Source organism: Epinephelus fuscoguttatus, linkage group LG12, assembly GCF_011397635.1.
Source record: "Epinephelus fuscoguttatus linkage group LG12, E.fuscoguttatus.final_Chr_v1".
Taxonomy (NCBI): Eukaryota; Metazoa; Chordata; class Actinopteri; order Perciformes; family Serranidae; genus Epinephelus; species Epinephelus fuscoguttatus.
In genome coordinates, this window is record NC_064763.1 from 32,018,486 (window position 1) to 32,043,622 (window position 25,137).

Consider the following 25,137-nt stretch of genomic DNA (forward strand, 5'->3'; position numbering starts at 1 on the left):
TCCCAACAGAATATAAAACAGACTTGTATGATTCTTCTTATCTAGTAAAAGCTCACTACAAAGCCTGACCCACTTTGGTTTGAAACAAGTTTGTGTTCCAGAAGTGAAATATACCAGCAGCAGTGTACTTTATCAGCATTAGTGTACACTCAGCCTCACAGACGGTCACGGATGGCTCTTTCTTCAGAAGAGACTTCAAGGACAAACTGTGAAGCATTAACCGCTGTATCAGCTCAGCTGTGCGGCAGCCTTTTGTGTGTGTGTTTCCCTGCGTGAGCGTTTGCACAGTGGGTCAGTGTGCTGGTGTGTGTCTCTGCACATTTGTATGTTTTCTTGTGTCTCTGGAAGCTAAATCAGAAAGATGAGACAGTCAGCATGTGTACCAAGCCTCCAGGAGTTCTTGTTTCTCGGATCCATCTTCATTTATATCACTTCTTTTTAAATCCATTCTTCCTTCGCCTCTCTTTTTCATTCCCCAGACCCTTTGCTTGCGCCGCTGGCAGTAAACAAAGAAATCATTATCTGTTGTCTTTCTACCAGTTGTGTGTGTTTGTGCGCATGTGTGTCCAGACCTCAAGCACTTCAGTCTAATAGGCAACAAATCACTGTTAACAGATGTAGAAGAAAAGTATTTAAATACTTCAGTGCCTCAGACGAACTGCAGCTGAACCTGCCCCCCGATGAGCAAGAGGGAGGGGAAGTGGAAGGCTGGTGACGAATGAAGCCGATGGAGCGGAGAGTGAGGAGGGGGATAGATACTGGGATAAAAGGAGGGAGAAAGAAAATGCACAAAGCATGATGTTATTTATTGATTTGTATTTGTTTTATTAATTTGTGACCTGGAATTGATTTTCTGTTCACTTTCTCTACAAGTCTCCTCTTCCTTCTTCCTTCTTCTCAGTCTATAGTCAATAGACATGCTTGGTATTTATGGGAAGGCCCACAAAACGTCACATCCTTTTACGCCAAGCATTCGCTGCCATGCTGAGGAGTTGCTGTGTGGCTTCATGCATACGATATAAACTTAAAAATCCAGAGTTAAAGGATATTTTTTGTGTCTTAGTGGCTAATAGGAACAACATTTCATTAAATTGGTCCAGTATTGAGCGAGAGTGCTACAGCCGTCAGCCACCAGGCTGCAATATAAACACTCGGGACATGTTTGCACCAGCAATTTAGGTCCATTAAAAGCACTTGTTTTTCCCACTGACAGGCTCTGATTGTTTTGATAAGGGTCTGACAACATTACTAAAAAGATTCCTACAGAGTTAGACTTATTGGTTATAGAGTAAGAAAAACCCCAAAATCGCTTTCATCAAACTCATCAGACTTCATTTAAATAAGCAGTAATTAATCATTGTCAACAGAAACAAAATAAAACCCACATATAGGGATGCACAATTGATTGAATATTAATCACAATCACAAATTTGGCTTCCCACAATTAAATAACCATCATCAACTGAGCTTTTGGTGCTCTGCTCATAGAAAACTCTGCTGCATATCAAATCAAGCGCTTCCTAAACTAAAAGCCAGCTTTCACTTTTGAAGAGCAGTCCGCTCTGCGTGCACCCTGCTGCGGCAGCCTGAGAAAAACTTTCCTGAATATTGCAGCTGTAGACGGATGATGATGGCTGATTGCTGATTTTCATTTTGCCCCTTCTTTGGAAGTATTTCGCTTTTAGGAGAGAACAAATCATATGCAAGGAGTGCATGACACTGTCTGCACCACAAAGCGACACAACTCACCTGTTGAACCATTGAAAGAAACTCTGCAGTCTGCAGTACAATGAATGTGTGAAGGTCAAAGAGAATAACATCCATAGAAATAGGATGTGTGTTATTTTATTTCTTTGATAACTGGGCGTAAGTTATTTCACTGAATGCCTGTCCTTGTCCATGACGGCAATGCTGCAGTGTTTAATGGAACCATGACTGCTGTAAAAAAAGAATTTAAAAGTAAAAAGTAAAGTGGTGGACATGTGTCCATAGGAGATGCACTGAATTCATGGAACAGAGGAACATTATTTCAAATCTTATTTTGATGCAAATATTTGTTTATTAGCAGGAGTGTAGCACATGGAAGTGGAAGCAGTGCTCTGTTTATTTAAATATAAAAGTGTAATAACAATATTCCCAAAGTCCCCAAAACAATATTCCCAAAGTCCCCAAAACAATGAATAATTCTGATAAATAATCTTGATCACAGTATTGATTGATTGCTTATCATGTTGGCCTTACTCGCAGAAGCCATCTTGGCTCATCCTTTCACTGTTTCCAACAATCACCAACTCTGTTGTGGTTGAATGAACCCTTAACTCACCCACTTAGCTGTGAAAATATGCTGACTTTATCCAGACAGTTTGTTCAGCCACTGGTGAAAAAAAAGCTGTGAGCCTCCAACGATCTGTAGTTCTTGAGGTTGCTAATCCCTTCATGAGAACATTAAAGCACATCGTGAAAACATAGGCTGATGGCGTGGCTATACTGCCTCGAAACGTCGACTCTATCTAGATGCCTTTTCTCCCCCAGAAATATTTTTATATCAAAACTACCATAACATATTTACAGTGTTCACTTCATGGCAAAGGTGAGTTTCCTCTCTGAGGGAAGCTGTTCAGGAGAATTTCTGACAGTTAGGTTATAAAAAAACACTTTCAGAAACTCTTTATACTCTGTACACTCTTTATTATGTCCTTATGCTGTGATTTCCATTTTTTCAGGTATGCCCTTCTTTGGAAACCAAAACAAAAATCACAGAAGATTAAAAAGTTAATCCTTTAAGTTGTAGGAATAGATTGACAGTAAAATGGAGAGCAGGAAAGGCTTCTTTATATTTTGATTGTGACTGACATGTTTGCTTGTTTGCTTGCTAACCTCAGTCTTGAGTGCATGCCAGCATCGTGACATTCGTGTTTCTTTATTGTTCCTGAATTCATCAGGATGTAGATCTTTTTCACAGCATTTTGACTGTATTGAAGCACAAGCGGAACCAGTTACTCCAACAATGGCAGTTGCAGCAACAACTGTGATACAAAGCAGCAACTAATAATGTTATTGGGTTCTAATTTCCCCCCTTGCAACAGCTCTGCACCCTCACTTTGCGCACAACTGTCCTAACTGGACGTCAAATCATAAATGTATTTAATTACTGTAGCATTGCCTTCCTGAGGCTTTAATCTGATCATTTGTTTTGTATCCCGAACAGCACTGAGCACAAACCTTGTTTGTTCTTTGAACCCCAAACTGCAGCAGTGCTGGTGTCGTTCACTTGTTATTGAGCCATTATGACAGTTTACAAATGAGCAATTTCTCAGTGCTTTAATTTCATTACATGACTGGAATTATTTCCTGATCGTTATTTCCGTCTATTAGGAACAAGTTATACCAGTCCCTACACGCGTTGAGAATGGATGTGCTGCACAGTGAGACAGAGTGGAGGCCGGATGAGTCTCCAGATGGTTGTAGACGGTCATAAAAATGCTGTTACTGTCTCTGTCCTGCAGAAACGATGACTGGGTTCAAGTTGCTTAAAACTGTGAGGTCAATTTCACATCACTGAAAGTCACTAATAACAAACGTGAGCAACATAAAATTAGAGCAGGACTCATAGTTAATTAATTACAATTATGCGCAACAGGATTAAATCACTGTGTGTATGACTCTTCTGTCTCTGATGTGCTTGGTTTCATTTAGCTGCTGATTCAGCAAACACAGAAGAGGCCAAATGTGGAAAACCGTTTAGGGCATTTTGTGGCAACAGGTGGAGTCAGGATGAGGTCAGAGCGGGGTCACCTGGGTTCATGAGGGCTTTCTTGACAGGTCTGGCGTGGAGGCGACTGACAAGTCTCTGACCTTTGTGAGCATTAAGCTTCAGTCAGCAAGTTCAAGTGGCAGCGGGAAGATTTGTCCCGACTGTCCCTGAAAGACTAAAATGTCATGTGACAGAGAGGGAGTAATGGTTGGTAGCAGGCAGGCATGTTTAAATTCAAGGAGCTCTCTACTGCGACCTTTTCTGCCTCTATTATAATCACATTATAAATCTGCAAAATAAAATCTTTAGCTTGATTAAATTATTTTGGCTCAGACACTCTTAAATACTGAAGTGCAGTGCATTCACAAAAGAAAAAAAGCATATCTTAGATTGATTTTTCAAACATTTTTTTAATCGTTATTTTGTAATTTTTTATTTTTTATTTTTGTATTGTGGACCACACAGCCATTGTCAGATAAATGAGCAGAGAACTATAACAACAACAACCACCTTACACCATATCATTTAAGTTCTCTACATATCATAATGTGCTGCATACACATAAACAGCAGTTCATTTATTTTTCTTCACAGTTTATTTAACAGTGCATTATTGGCAGGCACAAATGAACCCTAGTGGGCTCGGAGGGAATGGCACCCGATATCGCCTGCCCTGAGTTATAAGCTGTAATTACAAAAAAAAAGATCTCATAAATTCAAGATCAGGATCTTTTAATTATGAGAAAAGATATAATTATGAAAAACCTGGAAATGACTATACTGTATGTCCATGAAGCATCCTGTATTGGTCTAAATCTTCCTGCAGAAAGAAAACGACTATCAGCAGATTAGAGTAGGCTTTCTGCCTCAGCAGTCCCGACGCCTTTGCCTATGTAGTGTGGACATACTATTATTAATGCCATCCACATGAAATGAAATTATTTTTCCTAGTGTTTTCATATGGAGAAGGGACGGTAGAGGAGATACCCGCACACCAATGTAACTGGGCTAGCAAGCCACAACCTCGGGCTGAGGTCAGTGCAAAAATAGCCAGTTTATCATCTGTGCACAAAAAGGGGTGCTAAAAGTGCAAGAAATAATAAAAAGTGAATGAAAACAGCAGCAAATGTTTCAGTCCTTGACTATTATCAGTGCTACCCATGCCCCTTTTTGTCCATTCGAGAAGCTGCACTCTCTGTGATATGCTGGTACATACAGACACCTCTCATATTGCACAAGGAGGTATGGACGGCTTGATGGACTTCTTTCCTTTCTGTCACTGCACTTCCTGTCAAAACAACAAGAAAGCCAATACTTTTTGTTTGTCATATCACCAAAAAATAATAGGAGATTCAGAAATGTATTTATTGTCATTCCACTGGTGTTTTTTTTAGCCTTCTTTTATGTCCCAGTGGTCTGCAATTTATAGGTGAAACTACCTGCCAACTAGCATAGCTCTATTCATAGATCCAAAATCCCCTGTAGTGAGACACTTCCAGGAGGCCAAACATCCAGCTACTGCACCCAGTTTCTGTGGCACTGATGCAGTTAACCCTGACTGCAGACATACAGATCTGGAAACAGAACTCCTGCAGTGTGAAAGTAGATGGATCTTTCCTCTTAAAATTGAACAGCCTTGAGGCCTGAATGAAACAACATAATTTGTCCCGCTTTTTATAATCATCTGCAAATCAAATCAAATCAAATCAAACTTTATTTGTATAGCACTTTTCATGCATTAAAAATGCAGCACAAAGTGCTTCACAGAATAAAAACATACAACAAAAATATTAAGTACAAGTACAAGCATGACCCCTGCTAGACATGCTTTGTCATATTTTGTCCTTTCTTTCCTTTTACTTGGTGTATAGTTGTGTCTTTTTGTATGTTTGTATATTATTATGTTCTGCTATCATACATTGGTGTTTGAGGATGTTGTGAACAGTATAGTACTCATAGGACAGGTCATTGTGATTTGGTAGTCAGGCTTCTGCTCCTCAGAGTTGCTCTCATCTAATCAGTGGCACCACCTGGTTTGAATCTGTCTGTGTCTATCTGTTCTGTGAAGCACTCATGTCAGCAGTAGTGATGATAGTTAAGGACTGAAACATTTGCTGCTGTTTTTAGTCGCTTTTTATTATTTTTTGCACCTATGTCTTGAATAAATTGATTATTTTTGCATTGACCTCAGCTTGTGGACCTTTTACTTGTTTTCTAGCCCAGTTACATTGGTGTGCAGTGCAGGTATCTCCTCTACTGTCCTTTCTTGTTTGTCTATTGTACTGACACACCCAAGACAAACCTTTTGTTGCCCTAAGTAGGCGCAGTTTCACAGCAGCCCTAAGACTTCTTATGGAGAAGGAAATAAAAACTGGTTAAATCGGTTAGTGAAGATTAATAACCAGGCTTAATGTTTCCCATAAGAAGATTCTGATCTTGTAATTAGGAGATCTTCTTTTTTTTTGTAATTACGCGATATCTTTTCTTTCTTTTTTTTGTGAATTTTTGTGAATGCAATGCGCTTCCATACTATTTTTTTTATGTAATCCATAACAGGTTGAATGGTGTAGAGAGGAATTTGAGTTTGACCTCGTGCTCATCATGCACATATTGTTGGCCTTTCTGTACTTAATCTATTGCATGATTAGGGTCTGTTAACAAACATGTCTTTTTGCAGTAGTGCATGTGGGAATAATAAAAATATCCTGTGACACTTTGGGAAAATCAGTTAAATTTCTGTTTTAAAGAAAAATCCCTGTACATGGTATCTGCTGAGCTCTGCTATTTGTTCATCTTTTAGGAGCGAAGTTTCATTACTGACACCTGAAAAAGGTTAATGTCAATAATAAAGATGCACTGACAGCAGAGTCTTGCACAGCTGTGCTTTGAGCAAAATGCTGACAGCAGCATCCAAATATTCTCACAATGACAACGCTATTATGTCCTGATCTTTAGCAGGAATTATGTTTACCATGTTTGCCATCTATATGTGGCGTGTTAATATGCTAGCATTTGCTGCTCAGCACAAAAATACAGCTGAAGCTGGTGGGAATGTCGTTAACATTTGGTCAGCACAACCAGTGTAACCGTCCATGCAGGGATCTTGGTCTGTGAGGACAGTTTTTGAAAATGGCCTGAGGTCTGAAAATCCAAATAAACCAGAGGTCCCTCCAGAGAGCAGCCAAGCCTCAGCAGCTCCCTCTCTTTCCTGTTTGCCTCCACATCTTAATAGCTTTCCATTTAGACAGTGATGAATGTGTGAATGCTATCAACAAAGTGAGAAAAGAAGAGATGGAGCCAGCTATCATCTTCAAGTGTGTGTCTCTGGGAAACAGAGAATAAAGAGTGTATCTATATGTGAGTGCAGGTTTGCATATATCAGGTTGTCACAGCTGAGAAACACAAAGCTCCATCTTTTGAATCCCACTGGATAGTAACAAAATGTTAGACTTGTAGACTTGTTGGACATGTTTGGTTTTTTTTACTCAACAACAAATTTATGTGGCATATGCACATGTGTGTACTAATCAGCACTGTGTGTATACAGCACATGCAGAAGAGTATGTCTGTGTGTTAGCTGTAACGCTTCCGCTGTGAACAGCTTTAGTCTCAAGCAGACTGATAAAGGTCAGGCTGGCATTTTAAAGTTGCGCAACAGCAGCTTTGCCATGACGAGAATACAAGATCAGAGAGGAGAAACACAAAATTACTGTACAAAAGCATCTCCATCATGTCATGCAGAAGACTTTGGACTACAGATTAAATACAGTGAGCAGTGTGTAGGAGCTCCATCCTGTTTGGAGTAATTCAGCAAAACCAGAGAAAAAGAAAGCGGAGAAAACCATGAGGCTGGTTTGAAATGTAAACAGCCACATCAACACGATTACAAAATTCTTTATGTTTCTTTTACATCTTGTCTGAATGCCTTTTATATCCTCTGTAAAGCAAGCAAATTACCTTGTTGTTGAAAGGTACTATACAGATAAACTTGCCTTGACTAAACTCTGTGCAATAATCTGCCTGTGCTGTTTACAAGGATGAGGCTCTTGGCAATAATGATGATTTTTTATGATCAGCCGTTAGAGGATGTAATGTAATTGCAGGCATTCCAGTGACAAAATGTGCAGTGAGTACAGCAGCAGTGCCATCTTAATATCTACTTAATGTTACAAATTTATGCCATTTAAAGGGAAATGAAAGCCATGACATGTCTCAATGGTCTTTGGGCTTCATGAGAGCCGTTCTCTCCAAATGGAAACCAAATGGTTTGTGTGTTTGGTTCAAGGCATCCTCATAGCTAAACAACAGTTAAGAACATTACATTAGTTAATTATATATACATTACTAAATATAAATCAGCGTTGACTTTTGGTGTCACACAGGACATGGACAGCCGCCTCCTGGGTGAAAGTCCTGTGTTTGTTTGATCCTTCCCACCCTAACTTCCTGCTCTATACCATAGACTGTATAATAAAGTGAAGCTAAAACATCTCAATCGCCCCCTGGTGGCTGGCTGCAGTACAGGTCAATAACCCTGCCCGCTCTATGTTAGCGAATGGGACATGATGGGCCAAACTAAAAACAAAAAAGTAAACATCAGAAAAGTATTTCCCAAAGATAGTTTCTGTCATTGTCGATTTCTTATCCCACTAATGCATGTTCAAGTGTTCATATTTCTGTTATGTTTGGTTATTACTGGTTATTTGATGCTATAAAAAGAGGGTTCGACGCCATGATTGACAGCTATATGTGCCAATCAGTGTGCTGCTGCGCTGCTTTCAATTGGTCAGACAGGGGTATTGGCAGAAACTTGATACTGCAGATATTGCTACTGGCTCCAAATTATGTCACCAGCACAAGATGGCAGCAGCTGTATCTGGGATATTTTTGTTTCATTTTTGTACAGTGGGAGGAATTTGAGACAAGTTAATCTGTACAAAAAGGCATTGCTCTATACTGCATCAGCTTGCTCCCATGTCTCGTCATATTTACTACAGGCACTAGTGCTCACCACTTTACAATAAGCGTAAACATGAGGTGTAGTAAGCTGCTTCCACAGATGACTTTTATGGATGTGTTTTTAGGGAGGACGGTCTGGTTTGGCTCTATGCTGATATCAGGAAAACCTTGACCTTGACTTGAATGCCGTTTACTTAAATGTTGCTTTACTTATGTCCTCAGGTTGGCTCTGATAGACACATACATTAGGTAGTTAGACAGCTTGTCTTGCTCTTCAGTCTCTCTCTTTGGCTCTCTCTTTCTCCATCTGAGCCACTTAACACACTGGCTCGGATCAGATCAGATCCATTCACTCCACTGGGTTTAGAGCCATTAGCTTAATTAGAGACCAGACATTCAATTCACTGTCAGATATGTTGATCCGTTGGCTGCCTTTCAAATGTCTAACTTACAGTACATCCAGGTTGTGTCATTATACAGCTTATACCTTCAGTGGCTGGACCTGTACCACATAGGTTATGTCACACTGACAGCATGAGTGATTCCACTCATTTCGGGGACATGGATGAAAAACAAATCTGTACACTGGTGGCACTATAAGAGGATATGGCTTTGTTGTGGCCCCCGAATGGCCGTTACGGAGTCTGTAAAACACAACTGAACGGTGGTAAGAGGAAGCTCTCTGCCTCCCTGATAGCTGGAGCAAATCATCGTTCAGCTCCATTTTAAACTGTCTAACCAACCAGCTCAGCAGAAGCCTCGTCACCCTCAGCACAGCTGCACCACAAGCAATCATTTGGCTGAAGGACTTTGCATTTGCTAAATAAAAACCATACATCATACTGTCAGTATATGTAGTAAACACAGTGTGTCTCTTTGCCTCTATCACGCAACGCTCTGTAGATATATATAAGAGTATTTATTAAAAACAGGTTTAGATGCAGGCACATATAATCTCATATATGTTTTCATATGCACACACAACCATAGCATATTGTAAAAATTAGCAGATTAGATGGCTACTGGTCTAATCCCCAAAACCAGATTACAGTATTAACCCTTTGGAGGCAAGGAAGAACAACAGATTGCACTCTCAACAGCCTCATCCGCTTGGCCAACACGCACACACACACACACACACACACACATGCGTGCAGAATACTGGCTGGAGTGAAACCTTCAGATAATTGGATTAACACTGGTGTTCGTGTCAAAGCAGGCTGACAACCAGAGTTTCTTAATTATAGCACTGTACAATTGATGTATTTATCTTATGTAGTGATTTAATTAAGATATGAAATGGTTTATAATAAGAAATACATGATGCATGCAAGCTACTACTCTTTGCTGTAGTGAGAAAAGACTTTCTATCACCACTGCGGCTTCACACAGTACAGTTTTATCTCCTTGTATTTCTGAGGAATGATGTGATCTGATTTATTCTTTCTCCCTGTTTCTCCAGTATGTGGCTGTGATCTGGTGCACTCGGGTTTCTTCCACCACTCAGGTGAGTATATCTGTACAGAGGACTACCAGCGGCTCTACGGGACCCAGTGTGACAGCTGTGACCAGTACATCACTGGGGAGGTGGTATCTGCCTTGGGGAGGACATACCATCCACATTGCTTCGTCTGCAGCATCTGCAGGTAAGGACCAAGGGGTCATGTATGGGTCTGAAAAATGAAGCTGATGTGGAAGTGCCTTCAACCTGCAGCCTTTCTAATGGCCAGCTGACTCCACTGGTTGCAAAAAGTCCAACTGTATAAAGTCGAGGAGAAAAAGACCCCAATTCTCACATGATTTTTTACCTCAGTAAACATTTTCAGAATGACTTTATGATCTCAATCATTAGTTTCAAATCATCTTTAATACAGCATGATGTTTATTTTGTAAATCATGGTCCCATTTATAATAAAATAGATGATAAAGCAGGGTGTGCTTTAGGGCATGGCTACCTTCTGATTGACAGGTCGCTACCATGGCGGTGTCCTCAGGTTCTCAGTCCAATCGACCTCTTGCTCCTTCACACCTCCACCCCCTTGTCCAAATATGGTCACATCTGCCTCCAAAATATCAAAATGGCAACGGCCGTAATGCCAGTTTCAAAGCTGCATTCCACAAACCAATGGGTAATGTCACAATGGCTTTTAAAAACAAGTGTTTGTGTGTGTGACATTTACAGGCCCACTGTCACAGACATACTAATGTCATTTCATTCCTCACATTCAGACTTCCTTTTTTCTCCACTGTGAATCAATTGATAATAATAATGAAAGATATTTAGCCAAAGTATCAGACTACAATATATTAAAAGCATTGTATGGGTGGTTTTAGTAGTAGTAAAAGTAGGAGTTTTGAAATTAAAGTATCTCGCCTTTATAACACCACAGCTCTACGTGTTGTGTCCTCAGGGATCCTCTTGGCTCAGCTTCATTCCTAACTTGTGACTACAAAAACAACAACAAATGCGATTCTCACAGAGCACCACACACTGTGGTATAATGACTTTGCAAGTCTGTTCACAACGTCTTGCATACCACAGGTGGCCCTTTACAATTAAAATGCAATGATGGGACAGTAAATTCCTGTGTGTGTGTGTGTGTGTGTGTGTGTGTGTGTGTGTGTGTGTGTGTGTGTGTGTGTGTGTGTGCGCGTGTCTGTGTGTGGTTTCACTGAATATTCAGTGCACACCAGAGCTACCGCAGAATCACAAAATGTGCTAAAAACAGAAAACCCACCATGAGCAATGTTGTAATTGAAATGTTTTCACTCATTAAAGCTTGTTATATAGCTAATTCAGAGTAACAAAGTTTATTGCAGTGTGCCAGGTTTGCGCTTCACTGAAAAAAAGAAGGGAAAGGATGAGAAATAAGGAACAGATCAGATTAGTAATATACAATATCTGTGCATGTAGTACATACACGAGCTGTGATCACCCTGGTTTTAAAAAGTAAGGGTGAATGCAGTACCATGTTTTGGACACATACTTTAAAATTATATAACACCGCTTTTAAAACTAACCCTATCAACAAAGATAAGAACATGTCAATCACCTTGCAGAGGGACAACTATACATCAGCTGCTCATTTACAGGTGTTGCTTCTATCTTGCTGTAATGGCTAATGTGTTAGCTAACATTAGCTAAGTCAACAAGTCAATATGAAACTAATGTTACTGTATGTTCAGAAACACTGTAACGTTACTGTCATCACAAAGTTAGACTGTATATTTCTAAATACACAGGTCATAAAATGATGACCAACTCTCTAACTAAAATACAGCCAGGCAACAGTTACTGTAAAACATGTTATTTTTAGCTTTGTTGTTTGTATTTTGTTATTACCAGTGTGTCCGCCATGTTGTTTCCCTTGCCTTTTCAGTTGCCGTAGTTACTGTCCTGCGCGTGCATGACGGCCTCCTCTGCAGGGGAGGGGCAGAGAGGGATGAGAAGGGCCCTGGAGGCTATTCGCTTTCAAATTCTCAAGCAAAGTCATTCTCTTCTGAATCTTACCAGCTGTAGCTTTAAAGACGTACTCCAGTTATTCTCTATCACGCTTCGGTGAAGTCTGGGAGACAGATGTAAGAATAAATAAATAAAAGATCAAAATCGAGGCAGCTATTGTGATTTTTAATTACTAATATGGGTCACCCCTGCGTCCAAAATCACTTACAACTCACTATTTAGTCCACTATAGTGAGTTTGCCATTGTGTAGTGCTGTACAAATGTGTAGTGGAAATTATTTTTTATCTTATGTAATAGACTCCAAGTATCCCACAGTGCATCATGAAAAGTAGTGTGCAACCGATTGCCACTAACTAAGCACCATATACAATCATGCATGCTAAAGGAGAAATGGCAGCTGGATGAGAGGAGAGACAGCAGGGGGATTGGAAGCTGCCGTATAAATGTACATATTTGAATAATTGTGAGAACAAGGTAAGAAAGACGTGGTGGGAATTCCACAAAGAAAATATACCTATTATATAATCATTTGTATTTATCTCAGAAATGCATGTTGGTATTCGTTATGGATGGTTCTCCAGCCGACATTGATCCGGCACATTTTGACCGTGACTGTGAGAGCAGAGGAAGTTAATACTCTTTGAAAGTGTTTATTTCATTTAGTCAGTGAGCTCACTAAATAGTCCAAGTAGGGAATAGTGAGTAAGTGAATAATTTCGGACACAACCATTGTCACAACCTAAAGACGCTGGATTCTACACTTCCCATAATGCAACTTTGAGAGCATCTTTCATTCCATCCCACCTGCTTGATAAACACACACATCTTTCAAACTCCACATGGGTTATTTTACTCAATATAAACAGACATTTTACAACTTTTACAGACTATATGATAAATATATTTATATAAAATCACCGCATGCCCTTTTAGGTAGTATTAGTATAATTATTTTTGGAGTACCAATAATTGGAGTGTAGCAGGAAGTTGATGAGAAACCACAACCAAGAGCAAACACATAAAATTTAAGATATTGTAAATATGAAACACTTCAGAAGATATGCTTGTGTCTGTTGTAGTTGGCTGGTCTCACTTTAGTTATAATATATCAAGTAAATCTAGTTTGGCTTCAGTTCAGTCCACTTAAAGCAGAGTTAATGTGATAAAAGTGACTGTAAATGAAGTGTGACTGCTGAGCAGTACAGTAAATATATAAAAGCTAACTGTCAGTCTGTGTATTAGATGTAGAGATGGATCATTAGGTTTTGGTTCGCTTATAGTGAGAGTTTTTGGAGTGAGTGTGTGTGTGTGTGTGTGTGTGTGTGTGTGTGTGTGTGTGAGTACCCACTCTACTGAATAGGAACACACTGCACTGAAATTGCGAATGAAGCTTATTCATTTTTAAAAATGACTGTGTCAGCATATTGCAATAAAAAATGTGTCTCTCAAATGACTTTTTGTCCAAGCGTTGACTGAACTCCCAAAACAATCTGTCTGAATGTGTTCAGGGTACAAAACTCTAACCAGAAGACAGACAAATAGAATAATATGAAGCAGGGCAGTATATTGATTCTGACTTCCAATGCGAGGGACGTCAACTAGACAGTTTGACACGTAACTTGATTTTCCTGCAGCTAATCAGATATCGAAAAAAAGTTCCTCTACAGTAGTCATTGTTATGTGTATATCTTCCCACGTTGCCCAGCTATAGCAAAGTCTGTTCGTTTTTAAAACAGTTGCTGTACCATAGCAAAGATGTTTTTTGTCAGACACTTTGAAGGTGTTTTGCTGATATGCTAGAAATCTTCTCAATCTCTCTTCTCACTAGACAGATCAGTTGAAAATGTTCATATATATATGACAAAATGCTCACACAGACATTAAAAACAAAATACTTACGGGCTTTTGAAATACATGATTCTCACTAGCAGTGTTTCTGAGTCAACTGTAGAAGAGCAGCGTCCACTATATCATTTATCATCCTGTTTTCCTATTTTCTACCAGAGGAGTTTTGGACCTCTCTGCTGTGATCTGCATACAGATTTGTATACAATGATAAAAAATTGATGCAGCTGTGGCTGCATTGCAGGTGCTGACCTCCGCCCTCACGTTGTGTGGCTACAGCTGAACCCTCAGGCCAAAAGGCATTACTTGTAGGTCTTGATTTATACTTTATTGCCTTACTGTATTAATATTTTAGGCTTGTCTCCTAAAGCATATTCTTTGAAAACTAATGTGCATGTGTAGGTGTAACCGAAACCGAAATAATATCAGGGGATGAGGAGAGTGTTGTGTGGAACTGAGGGATCAGTTCGATTCACTGTTTCACTGTTTGGAAAAGAACCCTAAAATATAATCCCATATCTTTTTGGATACTGAAGCTTCATTGATTAACTATACATCTTAGTGGGGTATTTGAAAGACAGTGTAAACATTTGTATTATTTTCATTGTGGTGGGAGTAAATCCTGGTTAACTTTGCATGTACAGATGAGAACAAAATGAAATCTCCAGCTGGTGTCAGACTACAGAAATACTCCTCTGACCTCACAGTCAACATTTTTAATTGTCACTACTTCTCTGTCATAAAAAATAAAATATATAACCATATAATCTGTTAAGATAAAAATATTGCTGTTCATTTTTTCAACCAGTAGTTTTTAGTGCTGTGAGAGCCACAAATGCCGTTCAGTTCACATCCAAAATGGAAACAGTCCCTCAAAAACAACTCCATAGATCGTTTGTACAAGCAGCTTATTATGATTCATGTTTACATTTGTTGTAGGTGGCATCCTCTAGTGGCCGCCCTAATTATGATGAGAGCAAAGGAGGAAGTTCGATCGGGTAGTATAAAGACCAATTAAGTCCATGTAGGGAGGAGGTTGGGGTGGATGGGTCAAACAAACACAGGACTTTGACCCATGGGACCACTGTTCATGTGAAACCAAAGTCAACACTGGGTTATTTTGTGTTTAACTTTCTTTACATATGGTAAGATAACTTACGTACATAACTTACATTACGTACTAAATGTAGGCTCACTTATTTTAACCCAGACCATAATCTTTGCTTAAACCTAACCAAACTGTGACTGTTTCACAACATTACCATAACATACCAACTGTGACCATTAGGGGTGCTAATTTAAGAAACACGCCTGTGGGTCATATCAGACAGCAGGAACAAACAATGTATGGTTGAAGGACTTGTTGCCAATATGTTAGGGTAGCAGTATCTGTTGTATTCGTCAACAGATGCACAGATGGATACTATACAACAAGGGGGTGAGAGGTGAAACATGTTTTTGTCATTTGGTTGAACTGACCCTTTAACTGCATGTTGCAAGAGGTAAAATTTCTGCAATGCCATGTCTGCACAGATTAATAGAAATTTTGTGTGTGTGTGTGTGTTCTCAGGGGTCCGTTCCCAATTGGAGACAGGGTGACCTTCTGTGGGAAGAAGTGTGTGTGTCAGCAGTGTTCACACACTCTGAAAAGCGACAAGCCCGTCAAGGTCCACGGGCCAAGCTGTAAGAAACAAACACACACAAATATATGCACACACGCATGCAGACTGCACCACACTTATACTGCACATTTTGTAAAACATAATGTGACATTTGTCGGGGATAATACATGACAAGCTGTGCAGTTATCCAAAAATCTATGGCACCATAGCTACTGTCCTGCAATCAAAATGTCTTTATTGCTCATTTATTTTTAACACTATGTGTGACAATAATTTCATCTCTTAAAGGCCCACTCACTAAAGTAGCCTCAGGGTGCTTTCAGACCTAGAGCTGTCTTGCTTTGGTCTGAATCAGGGACTCATTTTGTTACAAAGTTGCATAATTGCCTAGAGTTGGTTCGTGTTCTCACGGCAGCATTTACAAGCGGACCAGATCAAATGCCTGCACGTGAAAGCTGCTCTTGATTGGTCAGAATTTCCATGCGGGAATAATCCAGGAAGTAAATAAAACGTTGAAGAAGAGTACACTTGCAAGATAAATGTGACACTTTCTAATGTCACAATGGAGGGACAACTACGCAGGTTGATTTTAGCGCTGCTCATCGTGGACTATATTGCTGTCATTGTTCATTTGAGTCAAACCATACAGTTTGAAAACGAGGCGCAGCCCCAATTAAAAAACAATATTTTGATGCATTGGATGTGCTGAATGAGCATATTAAGGCAGTACAGGAGGAGGCGCACATTAATAATCCTCCAGGACTGTAACATGCTCATGTTTAACCCAAACAATGTGTCATGTGACTGCAGTTGTTTCAGATCGAGGTCGGAACACGTTCTCACCACAAACAAACTGCACCAGAGTTTGTTTGTAACCGAACCAAGACTACCTCTTCAAGAAGGTCTCAGTCCAGTTGTTTTGGTGCACATTCGAGTGCAATTGCTGTGTTCATATCATATCTTAGGGGGCAAATGTACTAGAGTTCGATTAAACCGAACCAAACGGGGCAGGTGTGAAAGCACCCTGAGAGTCCTCAACACTATCTGTTGGTCTTCATCAGCAAATTGATTTTGCTAAGATATCATTTTCCATTTTCTAAAAAATGGAAGCAACAGCTGAGATAAATAGCCCTTGAACATTTAACATTGAAGTAAAATGATCTTAGAGCAGCAGCAGGGCCGTGTATATAGGAGTCACCCAAATAAACTAGTGTCCATGCTTATGGTGATGAGGGAACATGTAACCCAGTGCAACACTGAGGCTCATTGATCTGTTTTAAGTAGTGTTTAGACACTAGCACAGAGGAGTAATAAAGCTTTGAATGGTTTGTTGGAGAAAAATATAGCAGCTTTATTCTTTGATATCAGCTGACAGAAATAAGCTGAGCTGTGTAAATACCTAAAAATAATGCACACCTCCTGGCTATTTAGTAGCAAGGATCATCTGCGGCATGATTTTAGGTCGCCTACTGATACATAACTAAAATTACATACATCTTTGTGATTCACCCAGCATGTAAGCCTGTTTGCTCCCCTACAGGTGAAAAAACACTAGAAGAGTTCGACTGTCCACCTGCTGCAAAACATAGCCATATTCCCTGCAGCTACACACCCACACACATACACACACACACAGAAGGTGGCCTGCTGCTCCAGGTAGTCTTGTAGCCTGGTTCTGGTAGCTCCATCTGGCAAAGACAGTGTGACGATGATGACAGGAAAGAGGGATGAGGAGGAAGGAGGAGAGAAGTGAAGAGAGGTTGGTAGAGCAGGGAGAAAAGGACGGAGAGGAAGGATGATGAATGTTCAAAATGTTGAAGCTGCTCTTGTATTCTTTGTGTGTTTTCTCGTTGCTGTGTCTCCTCTGCTGTAGACTGCGCAGGCTGCGGCGAGGAGATCAAACAGGGTCAGTCTCTGCTCGCTCTGGAGAGACAGTGGCACGTCAGTTGCTTTAAATGCAGAACGTGCGGCTGTGCGCTCACTGGAGAGTACATCAGCAAGTAGGTGGCTTGATCCCCCATATGTGCTGCTTCTACTGTAGTTATGTTTGGGCTAATATCAAAGATTTTCTCAAGCGATCCACATCCTCTGTTGCTTGTGTGTGGGTTTTTATATCTGAAGCTAATGCACTGTCACCAATTTGCTTAAAGCAAGTGTTAAAATAGAAGGCTATTTGGAGCACTCTTATTGTGTCATAAGTCATGGAAAAGTAGGATTTGTTCACCAGCAGCTCTGTTATCAGTTCATTTTTATTTGCAAGACAACAGCTGACAATTATTAAGTCAGTCTTTTAATCAGCTAGATAACACCCACAGTATTCATTTAAATATTCATACTTGGAAGTCACAATGAGAAATATTTATTTTTGCTTCAGCTGATTCATGTACCTTGACTCAGGCATTCAAAAACAATGTGTTACAGGATAAATAATAGTGGAACAGGAGGCCAAATTCAAAGTGAGAACTTGCTGTTTTTGTGTCCCCGGCAGGGATGGGATTCCTTACTGCGAGACTGACTACCACACTCAGTTTGGGATCAGGTGTGACAGCTGTAACAGGTACATCAGCGGCAGAGTACTTGAGGTGAGTGCACCTTCCCGTGCGTGGATTTTTGTGTATGCCTCAGACAGATGGGAACAAGAGGGAGAGTGTGCATGTTTCTTGTCTTTGTGAAGGAAAGTGTGGGTTTGTGTGCGTGTGTGTGTGTGTGTGTGTGTGACGCGCTATAAAAAGCTGCGAAAAAACGCAGCTGTCCCTCTTTAAATGACTGAAGTGTCGACTGATGACGAAGCAGCTTTGGAAAACTAACAAAGCAACACTCTCCCGTCTCCTCTACCCTATTCATTCCTTTCCTCTCTCTATTTCTTATCGCGGCCCTCCTCCTTCTTCATGCCTCATTCTTTTTCTCTGTTTCTTATCACCACTCTGTTCTCATTTCTACATTTGTGTCATCTGCTTTTGCTTGTCTCTGCCTTATTTTTTTCTGTTTCCTTTCCTTCTCCTTCTCCTTCAGGCTGGTGGGAAGCGCTACCACCCCAGCTGTGCCAGGTGTGCTCGCTGTCACATGATGTTCCTGGAAGGAGAGGAAATGTACCTCACAGGTGAGGAAGGAGAGGGAGGGGGAGGAGGGACAAGCCAGACAAATGGTACAATATATGTAAAACCAATAAAATTTATGTTTAGTTTAGTAAATAGTTGGCCAAAGAAAGGGGCTTCTGCACATGTGCAGCTAACAGGCATAAAAATAGACTTGTAGCGTCTATTGAATTAGCTGAACCCTGCAAGTATCCAGATGGCCTGAGTGTTTCTGCATCTGTTTGTGTTTGTGTGTGTGTGGGTGTGTGTGCATGTGTGCATGTGTGCATGTGTGTGAGACAAAGAGTTAGAGCGCAGTAGGATACGGTCACCTGATAGATGACTGCTTTCAACAAAGCACTGTAATATAGCTTATTGATCTCACATATACCACTCTTCACCACACTGAGTGGTAAAGGCACACACACACACACACACACATGCACACACCTTCCCCCACCCGGTGTTTCCTTGATACACACACAAAGGTTGGAGTCAATTACCTCTCAACCTTCGCCTCCGCTGTGTCCATTACTCTGCGCTGCCCCTTACAGAATTAATCTGAATGAAACCGACTTCGCCGGAGGTTGAAATTGAATCAGGGGCTTCTGCTTTACAAATTAGATAATGGTAATTAAGGTTAATAAGCTCAATCATGGATTCAAATGGGGTGATATGAGGACGCCGGCAAACCTTGGCTGTGGGACAAACTTGCATTTATATGCATTTTTGCTCAATATTTTTTTTAATTAACCCACCACATGTCCTACAGATTAATCCGATAAGCAGCTGTTTTGCATTAGCAATTATGTTCAGGAGGAAATGAACCGTAATGTTGGCCTTAGTGTTTATACGGAACTACGTGTAGGCTAATTGGGTGGCAAAGTGATGCAGTGGTCAGCATTGTCGCCTCACAGCAAGTGGATTCCTGGTTCAAACCCAGAGTGGGGGGTTTAGAATCCCCGGTTTCTCCAAGGACATGCAGTTAAGGTTAATTGGTAATTCTGAAATGCCCATAGGTGTGAATGTGAGTGTAAATGGTTGTCTGTCTCTATGTGTCAGCCCTGTGATAGTCTGGTGACCAGTCCAGGGATGTACCCTGCCTCTCAGCTAATGTCAGCTAGGATAGGCTCCAGCACCTCCGCAACGCCTCACAGTATCTGCTATGCAGCTATGTCACATGTGCCATAAAGTATAAAGTTTATCTTATCTTATCTTATCTTACAAGCAGTTACAGAAAATGAATAAATGAACTACTACAGCATCATTTTATTATTTATTCATGACTACACTTTTTTTCTAGCTTTAACTTTAAAGGAATAGTTCAACCCAAAAATCAAAAATACATATTTTTCCTCTTACCTATAGTGCTATTTATCTGTGTAGATTGTTTTGTGTGAGTTGCTGAGTGTTGGAGATATCGGCCGTAGAAGTCTGCTTTCTCTCTGATATATTGGAACTAGATGGCACTCAGCTTGTGGTGCTCAACGTGCCAAAAGTATACATCTGAAAACTCAACACTCATGTCTCTCTTCAGAAATCATGACCCGCTTGCTCAAGATTATCTGCAGACTTTGTTGTGTGCAGTTTCATGCAGGAACTATTCTCTAAAAGAAAGAAGTGTACATCTGCTCATGGATGAGCGGCTCATTCTGGCGACACCGCAATATGTATACATTAATGGCGGCCTCTTCGACTGAGCTGTAATGTTAGCTAGCTCAGTGGTGCGAGGTGAGCTAGCAGTAGATGCCTAGACATCTTCTGTGCCTTCTGTGATACGGTTGATGAGTGTATTTCACTCAGGAGAAAATAGTTCCTACATGAAACCACTCACAACAAGGTCTGTGGATTTTCTTGAATAACCAAGTCACGATTTCCAAAAAGAACCATTGATGTTGAGATTTTCAAATGTATCTTTTAGGCTCTTTAAGAACCACAAGCTGAGTCCCATTTTGTTCAATTATATTGGAGAGAAGGCAGACATCTTTAGAACTGATATCTCCAACACTTGGCAACTCACACCAAAAAAATGTAGACTGATAAATAGCATTAGAGATAAGAAGAAAAATATAAATTTTTGATTTTGGGTTGAACTGTCCCTTTAACCACACCAGCCACAGTTTAGTTTAAGTACTTGTACTTAATGTAGGAGTAAAAATGTTGGCTGTGAGCATTTAGCAGGTAAATACAATATCAACACGTCTGATATGTTGAATAGAAATGAACAGTATTTTCTTGACAACATGATGTCAATGCAAATCAGCTGCAGACGAACATACTGTAGGAGTTATGGTTGTGCAAACAGGCTGCACTGGAAAATAAGAGCCCTGCAATTCTAAACTGCACAAATGTTTTTTAAGATAATGGGGAAATGGAAATAGAAATTCAAATAGTACACACACACACACACACACACACACACAGATGATTTGTCCGAACTGAGTTGACTCCAGATTAAATGAGGAGCTACTGTACCGTAACATGTGGCTGACGCTCAGTGTCCCAGAGTCGCCACACAAGTTGACACCTCCTGTTTCGCCTCATTGACATTCTGATGCTCACCTGCTCTCAGCCACCAGTAAAACTAAGCATTTGCATATTGTACCTGAAGTGTGTGTATGTGCATCTTAATCTACGCCTGTAAATACATGCAAGCGTCATTTCCCAGGTATGCTGTGTATCTGCTTGTATAGATGTTTGCACATTTGTGTCTGCATACAAATGCAGGTGTGTGTGTGTTTGTGTGTGTGAGCTGAGCTCTGGTGAGCTGCCCCAAGGTTACATCCACTCCTTTTGATGACTTCAGACATGTTGGAGGGCTGAGCAATCACCCTCGTGAGACACACTCAATTACGACACACATGCACACACAGGACATGCGCACATACATCTAATCAATCTCATGATGCATGTCTGGAATAAGAAGTGGTGTTTGCATGTTGGTGTGTGTGTGTGTGTGTGTGTGTGTGTGTGTGTATGTGTGTGTGGAAGTGGGGTGTGGAGAGGTATTTTATGAACTAATCATGAATGCGCGATCTTTTAAAGAGGATGGATGGAAACCATGTTTATTGTTCCCTCAGTTGTGTTCTCATTATTCAGCATTGTTCAAACATCTGAAAACCTTTGTGTGTCTGTGTTACTTAACCTCCAGTGTGAATAATGGTTACGCCTCCACTGTGTTCTCAAGGATGTTGGCCTAACATTGGCAGCAGGTCATGGTAGGTCTTGCCTGGGTGGTTTTAATGTTGACTCTCAAGCTCTGCACCTCCAGGTTTAGTACTGCACCTGAAAATGTGAGTCTTCATTGCTGTAAGCATTGATACATTTTTCACTAATTTATTGTAAAAATGTGAAACTAATATCTTAAAATCATTTTATTTTTATCAGCCCCAACTAGGTCACAGCTGGTATTGTTTTCACCTTGTGAGTCTCTGTGTGTGATGGCGAAACGTGGTCCTGGGAACTTCTATAGATGCAGTTTTTCTTCAACAGGTGTTATATGTCTGTCTAATGTAGAAAGATCTACCAATGTATTCTCATATGGTTTGTATGATATCCTGTGAATCTGCGCCCCACGAATGACGCCACGTCCTTAATGTACAGTTGCGTAGTTAGCGTAAAGTTACGCAGGTTAGGTTTAGGGATAGAAACATGGTGAGGACATAACTTTAAATGACTCAAAGTTCACACATTCGAACACATGACTCCAGTGAAAAGTCCCCGGGATAAAGTCCAGGTATTTGTGACCCATCCATCAGTCCAACCTGCCTCCTTACAAGACTCTGGACTGCTTCCTTGTTTATTGCCGTCAGTGCACTGGTCACACGATCACAGCCTTTCAAAATACGTGAGATATATACGAATTTGGGTGCATTGCTTTTCATATGAAAATGTTAGAAAAATGTGTGAACAACCTGGATTTATAGCATCACAACAGTGTAAGCTGCAGTTTCTAAACTTTACAGGTATGTAGTTAAGATTAAAATAAAGACTGTTTTCGAAGATGAGTGTGGTCCAAGCAAGGGGACCGGAAAAAGGGGGATAGGAAGTAGGGAAGGGGCGGATCGTTGTATTGCAGCTGGAGTGATCCCTTTACAAGATGGACTCTATTTCATTCTAAGCTTCTCATAGGGGTTCTGCATCACCTTCTCTGGGTTTTCAAATTAATGACCCACTTGTTTTACAATGTGTTTTACTTGTTACATAAAAATCAATAATTTCATGCAATATATTGATTTAAATCTGATATTATTGCTTTCACTAAGTGTCTATGATCAGAACTGCATCCATAGCAACGGTCTGTTATTCAGGAAGATTCCAATATTCAGCAAAGCTGTGATATAAAACACAGAAAGCAAGCACATTTTCCCATTTTAGAAAGTGTTACCAATAAATATATTTTTACTTTTTACATGATTCAGATATTGTTGATTATCAGGTAATTTTCTTTCGGTCAGCTAGTAGATCAATCAATTCAGTTTCAGGTTGAGTCAGGTAGAAACTGACTGTAGCTTAAGTGCATTTGTGCACCTTTACCTCTTTCTTACTCCCTCAGTAAAGACATCAGGCAACAGACATCAGGAAGAAAAAAAGAAATCATAGTACATATCTGCCTGGTAACATTAGCCTGATGTGGATGCTGTTGCTCATGGCAGCATGATTCAGCAAAAAGCAAAACTCCTTAGTCATTTAAATATCTGCTGCTTTATAGCATTAGAATTTCAAATGACATAAGCACAAATGTCGATATATATTGCTTTCACTGGCCGCCTTCATCCCTTCTTTTGAATATCACCACTTCAGATAAAGAGGCCTGGTTTGTCCACTGATTAACCTTATTTTGCATAAAGGCAATAAAATAAGAGTCTGTCTAAACACAGCTGAGGCTGCTAAATGAAAAGGCAGAGAAGGACTCAGGAGTTTCATTTGAATCATTATTTTGTGACAAATTTCCGGCAGCTAATTTCCTCAGAACTGATGTGCAGCGCTGTTGTTTTGGATTGAATTCCTTTCCTCTGCACCATTTAGATTCTCCTCATCCAGGAGATAAAGGATCCCAAGTCCAAGGCCATACATCTGTTCGGCAGCAGGGTTGAGGAGCGTGGGTGGGACGGGGGTGCACTGAATCACCACGCATGGTTTCTGTCTACAGTATTGATTTTGTGTGTGGGTGTGTGTGAGAGTATGTGTGGTTGTTGCGTGTGTGTATGTATGTGTGTGTGTGTGTGTGTCTTTGTAGTCTCTGTGTGTCTGTGCTTGTGTGTGTGTGTGTGCGGGTCAGATTTATGATGTTGATAGTAGTTGTTTATTAGAATCATGATCAGCTAACTGAGTCCATTCAGTTTCTGCGTTGCCCAGAGGACTGAGAAAGTGTGTGTGTGTCTGTGTGTGTGTGGGTATGTGTGTGTGTGTTCAGAGCGGATATATTAACTGTCATTATCACTATCAGCTCCACATGCATACAACATCCTGACATTAGTGGTTTATTGTTATGAATACGACCTCATAGCTTCATTCATTCCCTCTTTCCTCTCTGGCTCTATCGTAAAATTTCCTCCTCCCTGTTTCTTCTCTCCTCACTCAGGCCGCCTGCTTTATTCTTCTTGTGAAGGACTTTGTGTCTATCTCGTTATGGTTCAGTTCAGTTCAATTCAAAAAACGTTTTTTAAAGCACAGTGCTGTCAAAGCGGGGGCTTAGCATATGTGTGCACAGGGTATGCAATAACTGTGCATTTCTATTTTACAAAGGAAATAATGATGGCAATATACAGTAATTTTATGCTATTTCTCTTCCTGTCTCTTTCTCTCCTGCTCCATGTCTCTTTTACACAGTGATTCATGATTTGGGTTAAATTTCTCACTTGAGTCATTTATTGTCTTGTGCTTTGGACTAAATGCTAATTTCATCATGCTAACATGTTCCCAAGGACAATGCTAACATGCTGACGCATAGCAGGCATGTTTACTATAATCACAGTCTTAGTGTGCTAGCATGCTAACATTTACTAATTAGCACTGAACAGAAAGCACAGCTGAGGCAGGTATTTGGTCGTAACAGTATTGACCAAAGTGTTTCAACCTGATGATGGCGCTAGATCAGGATTGTCACAGTGAAAACACTTCCCCTGCGGTGATGAAGGGTGGCTCAACAGTGCGATATATGTTGTTACCACCATTTACCCCCTGTGACCCTGAGAAGGATAAGCGGTTATGAAAATGTTTTGTTTTTTTTTTGTTCGTTGACACTTTGGTTGCATCTGGTTGCCATGCTACAGTATATTTGCACAAGTAGAAATATCGGCACAAGGTAGAGAACTTGCTCTGGATGAAGGGAAGGATGAAGCATGAAGGGAGAGAATACAGACCCGCTGGTTCAGTAATCATTTCTGCTCCATTGTTCTGCAGCAGTGTGACAAGCCG

The 25,137-nt window shown here is 40.4% G+C and overlaps 1 protein-coding gene across 3 annotated transcripts in view; it reads left to right on the top strand.

Annotated features, from left to right (window-relative positions):
* The window catches only part of LOC125898212 (actin-binding LIM protein 3-like), a 62,879-nt gene that overhangs the window by 10,114 nt on the left and 27,628 nt on the right, over positions 1 to 25,137 (top strand). For all 3 annotated transcript variants that reach the window (XR_007450596.1, XR_007450597.1, XM_049591947.1), the window contains exons 3-7: positions 10,175 to 10,358; positions 15,592 to 15,704; positions 17,517 to 17,643; positions 18,132 to 18,225; positions 18,656 to 18,743. Coding sequence is in view for 1 of the 3 variants with exons in the window: in XM_049591947.1 (XP_049447904.1) it covers positions 10,175 to 10,358; positions 15,592 to 15,704; positions 17,517 to 17,643; positions 18,132 to 18,225; positions 18,656 to 18,743 (606 nt within the window). In the remaining 2 variants the exon portion in view is untranslated. The remainder of the gene's footprint in view (positions 1 to 10,174; positions 10,359 to 15,591; positions 15,705 to 17,516; positions 17,644 to 18,131; positions 18,226 to 18,655; positions 18,744 to 25,137) is intronic.